General features: G+C 39.0%; 1 protein-coding gene across 1 annotated transcript in view; it reads right to left on the bottom strand.

Annotated features, from left to right (window-relative positions):
* The window catches only part of MLIP (muscular LMNA-interacting protein), a gene marked incomplete at both ends in the record, with an annotated part of 42,607 nt that overhangs the window by 23,586 nt on the left and 5,720 nt on the right, over positions 1-13,301 (bottom strand). The window contains one exon of the mRNA XM_010288530.1: positions 2,920-2,991. Coding sequence (XP_010286832.1) covers positions 2,920-2,991 — 72 coding nt within the window. The remainder of the gene's footprint in view (positions 1-2,919; positions 2,992-13,301) is intronic.

The raw sequence follows: 13,301 nt of genomic DNA, 5'->3' as shown, positions 1-13,301 counted from the left end.
TTTGCTTTGCTTGTGTGCGCGGCTTTTGCTTTACTTATTAAACTGTCTTTATCTCAACCCATGAATTTCCTCACTTTTACTCTTCTGATTCTCTCCCCTGTCCCACCGTGGGGGAGTGAGCGAGTGGTTGCGTGGGGCTTAGTTGCCGGCTGGGGCTAAACCATGACAGAGGAACATCAGATTCATACAAACTCAAACAGCTGGAAAACATGCCAGTTACAAGATTTTATGAGATTAAGCCACTTCTGGGGTTGCCAAAGTATACACATATATAGTCAACAAGCCTTTTCTTCTCTGCTAATGAACAGATTTGAACAACTTGTTTTGAGCAAGAGTACTGGAGGATAAGAAGAACATGTTCTAGAAAAACTCTTAAGATGATGCTAGCCTAATGGATTCATAAGAATAAGTTGAAAAAAGCTGGATGAAATTAAAGCATCTACACACATGTAAAAGAAAAAATTTACTTGAGAAAGTTGGACACAAGGAGATGATTTTGAGTCAGACAAAGCATTATACCTTCCATGAGATATCAATGGCAGTTTTTTGTCACAGAATCTAATTAATACTGCATATGAATTGTCACTAGGATCACCCACAACACAGTTCAGACTAACCTTATTTCTCATGATCACTCAAATTAAGTAATTTAATTATTATTCACACAGTGGAAAAATTTGACTCCTGAGAATGTGCTTTTCCAGTTCAGTTGCATAGCAAAACACTTTTTTAGAACTTTAGGCAGATGATGTATTCCTAATTATGCATTCAGCTCAGTAATATCTGTGCCTTGCAGATATTGCGTGCCTTCCACCCTTGCTAAAAAAAAAGCTACTCAGAAAACTTCTTCTCCACATAACCATTGTTTTAATGTTAATAAAACATCACTTATGTAGTTAAAACCTTATTGTCCTGAATCTCTCATTTTTTAACCCAGTGCATAAAGCGCATTGCATAAAATGGGAGCAACATAGTTGCTGTCATTGAACTACAACGGAGCATGAGTTCCTTCGTGGTTCCCTCTCCAGTATTTTTGAGAATACTTGTGTATTAGGTCTTGGTACAATGGGGCTTGTCTGTGCCATGTGATTCCTTCATATTTCTTTTAAGAGCCATACTCTAAATGCATGTCAGCTAACACAACAACACTGGCTAAGGAGCACTATAATTAGCTGCTGGTATACATCAATAGATTATTATCCATAATTCCCAAGATGAGAGAAACCATGTAGTCAGGCCATGCTGAAACATACAGTTTACAAAGTAAATTAGTCAAGACCCTTTCCTGAAGGCAAATCCTGTAGCAGAAAATTGGTTTTGTCTTAGTTTTACGTCACTGTGCTTTCACTACTGAAGGATACACCAAAGCTAGTATTTTCAATAAAGTGGTAGATAACCAAAAGTCTATCTAAACACAGACATCTTTTGAGTCATTACTTTTTCTACAGATACTGGCATTAGACCGTACCATTCAGTTTTATGTATTGGGGAGAAGTAACACACAGGTTGTGAGTCAATGCCCTGGAGAACATCAGCAAGTCCATCAAAAGGAATCCCCTTTCTTCTGAAAAAGTACAATCAGATGGCTGACATTAACCCACTAGTTCACATCAGGAGTGTGCTTTTAGAGTGAATATCCTGCTCAAAGTCACCCACCTGGCTCATAACCTTCATTAGTGCATTCAAGATTTAAGTAAAAGAAGGATCAGGTTTTATGCAAATAATAAAAAAAAAAAAATCAAGATTAAAAGAACATTGGAAAAGAAAGGAATGTCCCTCTTTTTTTTTAAAAAAAAAAAGATATTTATAGCAGTTAACTGATAACTACTAGATCAAAATCAGTAATTTTCAAGGAGAAAATTATCACCTTCAGATTTTTTACACAGTTAATTTTTACCAATGTCTTTAGGCTCTGTAAAATTCTAGAGAAATCAGCTAAGCTGTGTATGTGAATATGTATTTAAATGTGTAGTTACGAATGCTTAATCTTCCACAAATGAATCAGAGGATAAATTCCTGAAATAGGTCCTGAACAGAAAGGTTTTTTTGATAAAGCTGTAAACTGGATGTCGGAGTAATGAAGCGTGTCTTTAAACATATAAGAAACTTAGCTCATTGCTCATTGCTCATTATAGACAATTTTTGTTAAAGTTAGTGGTTTATTATTTGCTGCAAAACTGATTTGGGGCAATCTTTTTTAAAAAAGACATTGGCTGGTACTTTGAACCCTTCATGCAAAATTTAAGTTTTTAATTGACTTCCAAAATTGCATTATCTAAGTAGGAACTATACAACCCAGCTTTTGTCGTCTGTGTCTTTGGTAGTAAATAAATGTACTAAAGATTCTTCTTTGGATCTGTCATCCTACCCTACAGAAAAGGATTGTTTCCCCAAACTAAGTGCTGGGACTGGACCCCTGGCCCATGCTAACTGTTGAAGTGCTCAGGGAAGCTGTTTGGGAGAATGGTAGTTAACAGAGGCCAGTGCAATGGCCAGGACTTTTCTCACAGTTTAACAATACAGCTGGTCAAATTTGCATGGCTTGGGTTGTTAAATTTACTAGTATAAGCATAACCATTGAATAATCATTAACTGACCAAGACCTACTGATTGGTAGCTGTGCTCCAGACACCTCCCAATAACAAAACAGACTTCGAAATATTGCCATAAATGGCAATTTATTTAGGACAGATTTTTTTTTTACAGTAAATTTATTTGCAGAAATTCGTATTAGTGAAGGCTTTGATCTTCTGTGGAAAGTGGTTGACCCTGAAAAATGGTTGGAATTATAATCCTGAGCAGTTAGTTCCCAGAGTTTATATTCTGCAATATTCCCCACAGAAATGTCAGAATATGTAAGTAAAGTTGAATGGTCTCAAATATACAATGCAATTCCCATGTGTTTGAGCAGACACTAACCTTCTGTTCCATAAGTAATGTGTTTGTAGGGATTGCTGCAAATGCCTTGTAGCTTGTCTTGATCTTGTATTGCTAAAAGGGTAAACCAGAGAGCAGGAAGAGAAGTAAAACAGAGTAGAAGAGGGAGAGGAAGAGAGAGGGAAGAGAGGGGAAAGGTATAGGAGAATGAAAGACAATTCCAATTCTCTTGCAGACACGTTACAACAATATAATGCTTACATATTACCTAGAAAAACTATTTCTTAAAGAAAATATTGTACGTCTCAATATTTTACAGGACTGCAATGTACATCTTTTGTTTTTAGGAATGAAGCAGGACAAAGTTAATTCCCTGTAGTAGTTTATAACTTCCAGAGTGATTTTGACCGCTTTCTGCTGACTACTGTCCTTAAATGAATATCAGGAAAGGCTGGGAGTTTTTTCCAAGTTTGCTTGTGATTTGCTTGTGATAATGCACAGCTACTTCGGCCAGTACGTACACCTCAACAACTGCTGCTGTGTGGTGTGATCCTGGACCACTAGGTTAGAGGGATTTCTGTGATTGGCTTTAATGGGACTAATCAGGATCCTTACATGCTGAATTACTTGCCTGAGTGGATAGATCATTTAAGTCATGTAACAGCTTTCTGTCTCCTGAATAAGTAACTCTTACCACCCAAACAAATATTTCAAAGCAAGTGTAGGAAGTTTCACACGCTAACCAAGCATACAGAACTGACAATATAAACCATACAAAATGCATGGTTTCGGGTACAAAAGTTCCTAGATCAGCCCTAAAAATTATTCTTTTTAAACAATTTATATTTTAGACTATAATAGTTTACCCAGTTATTTTTAACTCTTTAGAAATTGTACTTTTTGCATTTTCTTTGCAATTATGGAGGTTGAATTCAGTAATTTTTAAATGATTGATGAGATTCATCTATACTTCCAATTAGTTCAAAGGCTAGGTTTCTTAATCACATGACTGCTGGATTATTTTATTTTTTAACAACAGAATAGGAATTCACTACATAGTTCCCTTTTCAGCAACATTCTAATAAAAAATCATAAATTCATACAATAATAGAGTTTTAAGTTATTGATTGATTATTTCTGTGATAGTCACCCAGAAATAAAGTTATTTGTTAATCAGTTCAGTTTTTTTAATGTACTGCTGTCTGCAACACTGAATACTGGTGATTATGAGGTAACAGGCTGAGCAGCATGCCATACTTTGGGTAGTTCTTCTGTCACTTTTTTCTTTTCTTCATATCTAATAAAAGTCTTTATGACAATAGGGGGGGCCAAAATTTTAATTCAGATGAGAGAAACTTACATCACCTTTGCACCTCTCTTGAAATATTGTAGGACACCACCATTTAATTCTTCCTGTACATAATATTATGTTTGCTTTTGACTTTACTCATATTTCTTAGTCAGAAGTTGCAGACTGACTAAGAAAATGTCTTCAGACATTCAAGAAGTGAATAATCATAATAATCATATTGAATGAATAGTCTAACAAAGCAGATGAATGCAAATCCTGGAAATGCACTTTTTTCTTTTTTGGGGGGGGGGTAGTAATTTATATAAGGTTTAGTGATTCCAACTTTCATATCTACCATTTAGGTGTTTCAGTCAAAACTAACATCTTTTAGAGTCACAGGCATTTCTACAGGATAATTCATCTCCTAGATTAATTTTATATAGAAAGGTAAAATATAATCATTCTGTAAATACACCATGTTCTCTTCATTAGCTATATTAGAATTGCCCAAGTTGTGCTTGGATATCTAAAATTCAAATGTCAAAAGTCATGTGAGTTGAATCCTTTGAACATTTTAGATAGCAACATTGCTAGAAACATGTGTAGGTTCATACATATATTTATGTATATACAAAATCTATATGCATACAAGAAATAAAATGCTGTGCAATGAATTAAGATGGAAAACCAAAATTCTAAATATTAAAATTGGCATATCTGCAAAAGGTATCCTTCTTTGCTTATAATTGATATTCAATCAATAAAATTATATCATTGAACATATAAATGAAATGCAGTGTCTTCACTAGCCCATGGGCTTTTACATATGATGAGATGGGCATCATATATGATGAGAATACTGTGACCACTGAAGTGAGTTGTCCTAAACTTGTTATATGAACTAAAAAAAGACATAACAAAGACTGTTAAAACGTAAAAGTTTCTACACTGCTTTAACGTGCATTCTCACTATCAGATACTGTAGACCCTTGTGAGCAATGTGCTATTGTCACAGTGCCTGAGATGAGTAGAAAGTCTTTAATTCAGTTTCTCATCTATATGAATATGTTTCCTGACACATTAATTGACATTACTTAAAGTTATTCTTCAATGCCTAAACACATTTAATAAACTGGTCTGTAGGAATCTAGCAGTATTTTTAAACAGCCAGGGACAGTTAGGTCTGCTGGCCTGCACCATGGTCCATTCAGAAGCAAACCAACTCAAAGTTTAGGCAAATATCAGCCTGGGGAGTTTTGGGTAAAATGTCCTACTTTTCTCGCTGAAATGATTACCTAGGGCACCCACAGGGCATTGCTAAGTGGGCTAGACACATACCTATACAAGCTTAAATCCAGTGACTAACCATAAGAGCGTAGAGCTCCTCATGAGTAATCTTTCCTGCTTTGTGGTAGGTTTTGCAGCTCTGCTGAGCTCAGTGTTACTACTGTTAGTTTGTTCCCCAGCTGTTTTGGGTAGACCTACGTGCATTCCTGTGTTACAGTCAAGTAGGAAAAATCAAAGCATATGTAGGAATGATATCCCATGAAACCACCGCAAAGACTTTTCATTTCAAGTTTTTATTCTAATCTGTTCCTGCAGAATCAGCAATTTTATCTGTCTCCACTCCATCCTACTGTTCATTTTGCTATATAAGGTCCATGAGGACACTATTAAAGTCTCTGCAAAGTCTAGGGAGAGGGCTTTTATTTCCTGTGGTCACCCACAGTTCACACTTCACACTGATCTGTGGATTTATGTTAATATTCACTTTGCAAAACAGTTATATTTTTAAATCATTGGCAAACATAAAGATAAATATATAAAACGTGGGAAAATGCATGTGCTTATATATACAAATGTAAACAGTTAAATAAGTTCATAGGCTATTCTTTGATTTGCATGAATTGGTGCATGCATAGGCAGAGACATGTAAGAGCTCTCCATTAAAGAATTCTTTTTGCGTAATTGCTTTGATATCATGTTAATGAAACAGTTTGATGTGAATACTGAAAAGTACATCTAGTGTCAAAATTCTGGTTTAATAGGTGTTGGCTTAATATGTGTCTCAACCACTGTCGAAGCATCATTAAGGTTGCAAAATTACACATGGCAGTCAAGCGCTTCTAGCTGGTGTGCCTTTCCCTCGGAATTCACTTAGCACATCCATACATGCAAAAATTTTGTCATGCATCAACAGTCATCAGACGGAGCAACCTGCTCTTTGTCTAGTTCTAAAGTTGAGCTGATTGGTACTAAGGAGGCCGAAATGCTTAGGATGTTAATGTTGTCTCTCCTCAGACTTTTCCTTTTTTCACTGGAAATATACAGAGATTTGAGGCTGGAGTGTTGAGAGCCTGGTACCATTAACATCAGCAAAGCTCATTAAGCTATGCCATAAAATAGGTAAGGAAATAAATGAGAGCAGGAGGAAAGGGGGGGTGTTGAATACACACTATTATCAACTGCAAATGAAGTCTCAGCCTCACATTTCAAAGCCACAAGAGACCTTTCCTGCACTAAACACCTAGCTGCATTTGATTTAGAGATTTCAGATCTTCCACAGCCCCAGCAGAGCCAGCTTTGTTTGCATGATCAAAAATCGCACCAGATTAACAGTCCAAATCTGTTAAACTGGAGGACACTCTCCCAGCCTCAGTGGGTGGTGGGGCAGTTTCAAAAGTGCCACCATACTGCAAGGTAAAGCAGAATTAGCAGGAAAAGGGACAGTAAGGAGGACAGAAAGGGTGTAATAACCTCTAGCTCTGTGTCACAAGCAGAGAATTTCCTTTCCGCCAGAGACTCTCACAGCGCTCATTGCACTGACTAACAGAAACCACGACTGCTTTGCAATCTGCAGGCTCAGTCATGCCTTCCAGTTTTGTCTCGGGGGCTTTTTTTCTTGGAATTTCTACAATTTCATTTCTCTTTTTGTTTCATTAAGTGATACTGACAGGGTGTAGCGACACTGTACAGCTGTGCTTGGCACAATGGCTCCTCTTGGGTTGTTTGGTTTTAAAAAGAACCATTCATGACAATTGCTACTTTGTGCTGATTTAAACCTTTCATTTCCAATTAACATTTTCCAAACAGTTCAAGTCACCCCTGCCACGGCCAAGCTGTTAGGAACACGTCTGACACAACTTGATCTGGCAGACCAGGCTGTAATTTTGTGCTGTGAACAAATAAATCAATAGCCTACGATAGCCTTTCTGTGACGGGCAGAGCTAAGATATCAACAAAAGGAGGCACAAAGGAATCACGGGGTGCAGAGATAAGATAAAAGAGGCTGGAAAGCCTTCTGCAGCTCTGATGTCTTCTGCCACCAGCTCTTCCTTTTTGCATAGCAGTCCTTTTTGTTTTCACATACCTGCCGCATATTCTTTGACCAGCTTTCCTTTCCTTCCCCTTCCCATTCTTGAGATCAGGTTCAAAGTTAACCTTAGGTTTAAAGTGTGACTGGTTCCCAAGCCCTCCTGCAGCAATCACCATCATTGCTTATTCTCACGCTGCTGGGACTCTCCCACCTTTTGGTGGATGGCAAACAGCAGGAGTGTGGCTGATCTGTCGAGTGCGAGACTTCTGTATTTGCAGTAGCCCATGTTGTAGGAAGCTTGTCTTTTTTTTTTTCCCCTCTCCCTCTGTCTAACACAACAAGATGAGAGAAGTACCAAAGAAAAGGCAGAAGCAGGAAACTGTTCTTGTCTTCCCTCTCTGGCTCTTGGCACCGTAGTCCTTGCTCAGACTGAGCTCAGCTGTGCCTCTGGGCTGGTGGCAGAGAGGCGCAGAAGGGCTCGGTGAGTACAGCCCTCTGGGGAGAGGGGAGGACAGGCGGGATGGAGTGATCACCATAATCCTATCACTTTCAGTGGGAATGCATGTGGTTTTGCATTAGCATGGCGTGTATAGAACATGTTTTATAGTTTATTTTTGACACACCAGTGTTTTAAGTGAGCTTTAACAGTAAGTGCACCAAATGTCTACCAGAGCCACTGGACACAGATCCATCTTCAGTAGTATCTCCTCCCACTCATGAATAAATTTCTCACTGAATAAAATGCACTCACTGAATATTTTATTTTTATGTTAAAGGTTTCCTACAGCATCTTCCCCCATAATACAGAATACATCGCTAGCAGTTTGATATGGTAGGATTTAGTCTTTGCTACCTTCCCTATCAATACAAAAACAGTTCCTTTTTAAACATCTTTTCCACAGCTCATTTATTTTACCAGCATTGTGCAACACAGATGTGATTTTTTGTACGGGGACAAAGGACTATTAGAAAAAAAGCATGCACTGAGAGTACCTTGGGTTTGATGTTTTCATTGTCAGGAGGCAGGGAAAAAGACTGTGGTGAAGTCAGCTCTCTGGGTCTTGAAGGCAGTGTGCCTGGTGACTTGTCTGAGACAGGAGATCTGCACTTTAACACCGGTGAGGTGGCAGATTGCTCAGGTCTTGGAGAGGAGGATTTAGACCTATAATGTGTCTGCACCAATGAAGAATTAAGCTGCAGTGGATCGGAATTAATACCATCAGTTTGTGGAAACGGTGGAGTAGAATGGGGCCGTGAAAGAGACCACTGCTTTGAGACACTTGAAGCAGCAGGGGAGGAGGCACTCATCTCCTGAACAGACGTTTGGGATGAATCTGATTTAGATCTAGAAGGTGAATGCAAAAGATTTGGGGAAGGAGATGAGTATTTTTCTAGGGTCGGGGAGAATACACCACTAAGAGTAGCAGAAGAAAGCAAAGGATATGACCGGCAGGTAAAGATGGGTGAGTAAGTATGTACTCTCTGAGACTTCTGAGGTGCCTGGGACCTGGAGGCAGCACACCGCAGCCCTTCCAGAGAAGGAGAGGTAGAGTGTGCAAGGGAAGAGGGTGCTGGGGCACAAGGAGGAGGCAGCATAGACTGCAGACTTGGAGAGGCAACTGGTTTTCTATGGGAGGAGACAGGGAATGACAGAGGACCTCGGGAGTCTGGACAAAGCGTTCCAACTGGAAGGCACTTTTTAGGAGAAAGGGACCTCGCCCTAGGGGTGGGATGAGGCTTGGAGGGTAACGGCAGCTGCTGAGCCCATCCTGAAAGCCAATATTCCTCTCTGTTGGGAGAATCTGGCCTTACAGGAGGGCTTGAAGCAGATTTCTTGGGGGTTGGGGGAGTTGTTTTGGACTTTTGATCTATTGCGAGTGTTGAGGAACCAAGGGAGCTAGGAGAAAACGTAGGACAAGAAGCAGGGGAAAGTGGTCTCCGCTGAGAAGAGCCTGATCTCAAAATAGCAGTTAAGAGGGTCAGTCTGGTTGGCAGAGGGGATCTGACTCCTGACTTTGCTAAATTTCCTCTAGATGACATTTGTGTGCAAGGCTCATTTATACTACATATGGTTGAAGAGGAGCCATAAAGAGAGGGTGGAGACAAAGGTTTAGGGCTAGGAGATAATGAATGTGTTGTTATATGTACAGGGACAGGAGATAAAGCATTTAATCTTTTGGAAGAACTAGGGCATAAAGGCTGAGCTGAACATCCTTGACTTTCAGCTGAACGTGGAGAATTGGGGGAAAGACGGGGGCTCTTTGCTGGAATGAAGGATGTGGTAAAGTCTTCCATTTTGCAAAGACAGCCAGGGGTATAGAGACTTGGTGTTTGTAGGTTATACAGTCGAGGAGTGGAGTAACAGTTATTTGATGCAGAAGAGGATATTTTAGACATGGAGAGGGGTGAACTATGGGAAGCAGACTGAAAGTAGAGAGATGAATCTTGCTTAGAAAACCCGGTTGCTGACTGCCAGTTGTTACGGGAGTCTTCCAGCGAAGAGGCTTGATTCAGGTTAACCATGGCACCACACACTACTTTCTGATTAGTTGGAGAAATTAAGTGGACAGCAGGTGGTTTAGAGGAAAGATGATCAGAGGTGGAAAGAGTAGAAATTAACTGGAGAAAAAAGAAAAACAGAAATGTTAAAACAGGTGGAACCTGTGGAACTGTTAAGCACACCACATTTCAGTCCTGTGGTCATGCATATAGTGTTTCCATTAGTACTGCTCTGGGGGTTAAAAGCACAGGGCTGTCTTAAACTCAGGGATACAGCCTGATGGAAACAGCTCTCAGGGGAGGTGACTGAGTGCAGACAGGTTATGTGTTACTTTTATGAGAACTTAGTTATGTTGACTTAAACAAGATTCAGGGCTACTGTATTTTTCATTTTAGGTAAAGCCCAAGACAGTTGTGCCATCAGTGCCCAGAATCATGTGATGTCATTCACGTTGTGCAAACACAATGGAAAGTGAGAAAATTCCAATATTGTCCCATCTCACTTTACCAGTTCAGTGGAAAGTAACCTTTCTGTAAATGAGATTCAAGTCAAGTACTCATTTTCTCATTCAGTAAACAACACCTTCTGCAGCACTGTGATATCAGAACAAGAAATTTGCTCAGAACTACTTAAATCAGACATCCAGTTTGCTTTTCACCTTTCTTGTCATTCACAGAGCAATGCCTTTGACTGTTTGCAGAAATATGAGAGTCCTTATCCCCTTCTCCACAGTCTTACAATACACTAATAAAACAGTAACGAGCTCTTTCATGAGTGCCTGTTTTCTTAGGTCTATTCTAATCAGGATTTGTCAAAACTAATTAGAGCATACAAGTATATTATCAACCTTTTATACAGTTTTATGCTTCTAAGGAAAGAAACTCTCTCAAAATCTTCCAAGTTATTATAATGCTGAAATTAAAATTGGGGTATACACAATATGAATAAAACATATCAGTATGAAATAGTGAGCTAAGTCAACTGTAAAACCAAAAGGCTACAAATTATCACATAACTTTTGACTGACCAATTTGAAAGCAGGGAAATTGACTCTAAGCCCTGCAAACTTCATATAAATATAAGAACACCTATTTATCTATTGTCTGATACCCTGAAAAGATTATGCAATTCTAGAAAAGACAATTATAGCATCCAGTTTCTACATATACAACTTACTCATAGCTTTGGTTCAGCTTATGGATTCTATTTTTTAATTCAATTCTCTTCCCCATAAGAGGGAGGAATTATTATTATTATTACAACGTATAGTATTGATGTATCACAGAACAAAAATAAGTACAAAACATGTAATTTTCAAGTGAGAGCACATGCTGGAAGAAGTTGTGACAAGAGAGCAAGATTTACCGGCTTTAAAAGGCTAAACTATACCTAAAATGCTAAATATGGACTAAATATGCACAGCAGAATCCTATTAGCCTGTATAACTTAAAACAAGTGGGGTCTTCCTTGCTGAATGATACCAAGCAAATAGCAAGCCTTGTAAACTGAAGACACTTTCTGTATGAGATACCTTCAGAAAAGCCAAGGCAATGCCTTGATTTATGGAAAAAACCACCAACCATCAGAATATCTTTAAAAACACATTAGTAATCCCTTATTTTACATGTGTATTAAGGTGTCCCATTTCAAAGTGGAAAACCAATGGACATATACAGCGCAAATATTAGAAAATAAAAATGAATGTCAATGATACCATTATACCATATATTCTATTGAAATAAGAAATTATGACTCCCAATGTAAAAGCTGCTAATTAAGAATAAGAAAAAATACTGGAAATTGAGAATAATTTACCAATATTTAATCAGTATGAAAAATTGTTATTAAACATGTTATAAAACCAGAAAATTATTTAACAAGTTTAAAGGCAGCATGGTGAAGCACCTGACAATTTGGAGCAGCCTGATGAATTCAATGAGTCCTGGAAGTCGATCAACTACCAGAACAAAACTGGGGAATGAAGTCTCTATATTTCAAATAGAATAGATAAATTTCCCTTACAAAGACAACAGATTAAAAGAAAATAAGGAACAAATACAAAACTCCATAATGAAAGAGCAGGATGTGCAATGACTTCTAATTAGTTAAAACTTAATAAGAAAGATTTATAAGCAGCTAGGAAAATGTTCATAGTAACAGATGATGAATATGCTCCTGCAAATATGATAAAGACTTTTTGCCGTAGTTTTCTTCCAGTTTGACCATCACTGAACATTTACGTGCTAAGTGAGCCATTATTTAAGTCTTCTGAAAAGATTTTGCTGTTGCATTACTGTGTTAACTACATCTATAGATTATCACTCTCTAATTTACAGGAGCAGAGGATCACATCAAAGTTGGTTGGAAGTGGCTCCTCCAGGTCATCCAACCTCCTACCCAAAGCAGGGCTCTCACCAACACCAGCAGGTCAGGTCTGCTGTGGCCGTGTCTCACCAAATCCCTAAAGTCCTTAACGAAGGTGGCTCCAGCACCCCCTGGGCAGCCTGTGTCAGTGCTGCACCACCTCCCAGTAAGGAAGCTTCTTCAGATGTCCAGCTGGGACCTCACATGCTTCAATTTGTGGCCGTTGCTGGCTCACCTGCCACTGCAGAGTTTGGCTCTGTCATCTCTGTAACTGCCCTTCAAGTAGTTGTGGGCTGTTCCTAGATGCCTTCTTTGCCTCTTGGTGACAGTCAACAAAGCCAGCTCCCTCAGCCTCAGCTCACATGTGCCTCGGCCACCTTTTGTGCTGGACCCTCATTCCCTTCTTCATATCTCTCTTGAATTTGGGGGTGAGGAGCCACAAAACTGAGCATAGTTTTACAGTTGCAGCCTCACCAGTGCCAGCAGATGAGGTATAACAACTTCCTTTGATCAATGGGATTTGTTTTGCCTTTTTTTTCTGCTCAGTTTCTCTACTGGATTAAAACACTTCTGTAGTCGTACTGGATTACTGCAGAGGAAGTGAGTGACAGAAGTAGATTTGTGTTCCTTTGGTCTCGGATTCAAATGCAAACATTTTTCTCTTCTCAAGAGCACCTCAGATACACATTTCCCAAAAGTATATAAAGAAAGTTGAGATAGGTGGCAAGGTTACTTTGGCATGGAGGGATCAAGGAACTTGAAAAAGATCTTGTTGCCTCATAGATAATGATCCCAGAAATACCAAAGAGGTCATAAGTTTGGTATTGAGCCTTTCCCAGGAGGCCTTAAGCATGTTTGAAATGGCAGAGCTGGGGAGATCACATTGTTTTGGAAGGGCACAAAAGATGTGGTTACCTACACAAGCAAGGCCCTGAGACATGTGCTGGTCAAAT

The sequence above is a fragment of the Phaethon lepturus genome, unplaced genomic scaffold (genome assembly GCF_000687285.1).
Source record: "Phaethon lepturus isolate BGI_N335 unplaced genomic scaffold, ASM68728v1 scaffold6596, whole genome shotgun sequence".
Classification (NCBI taxonomy): Eukaryota; Metazoa; Chordata; class Aves; order Phaethontiformes; family Phaethontidae; genus Phaethon; species Phaethon lepturus.
Note: the sequence above shows the minus strand (reverse complement) of the source record. Positions and strands in the feature narration are given on the sequence as shown.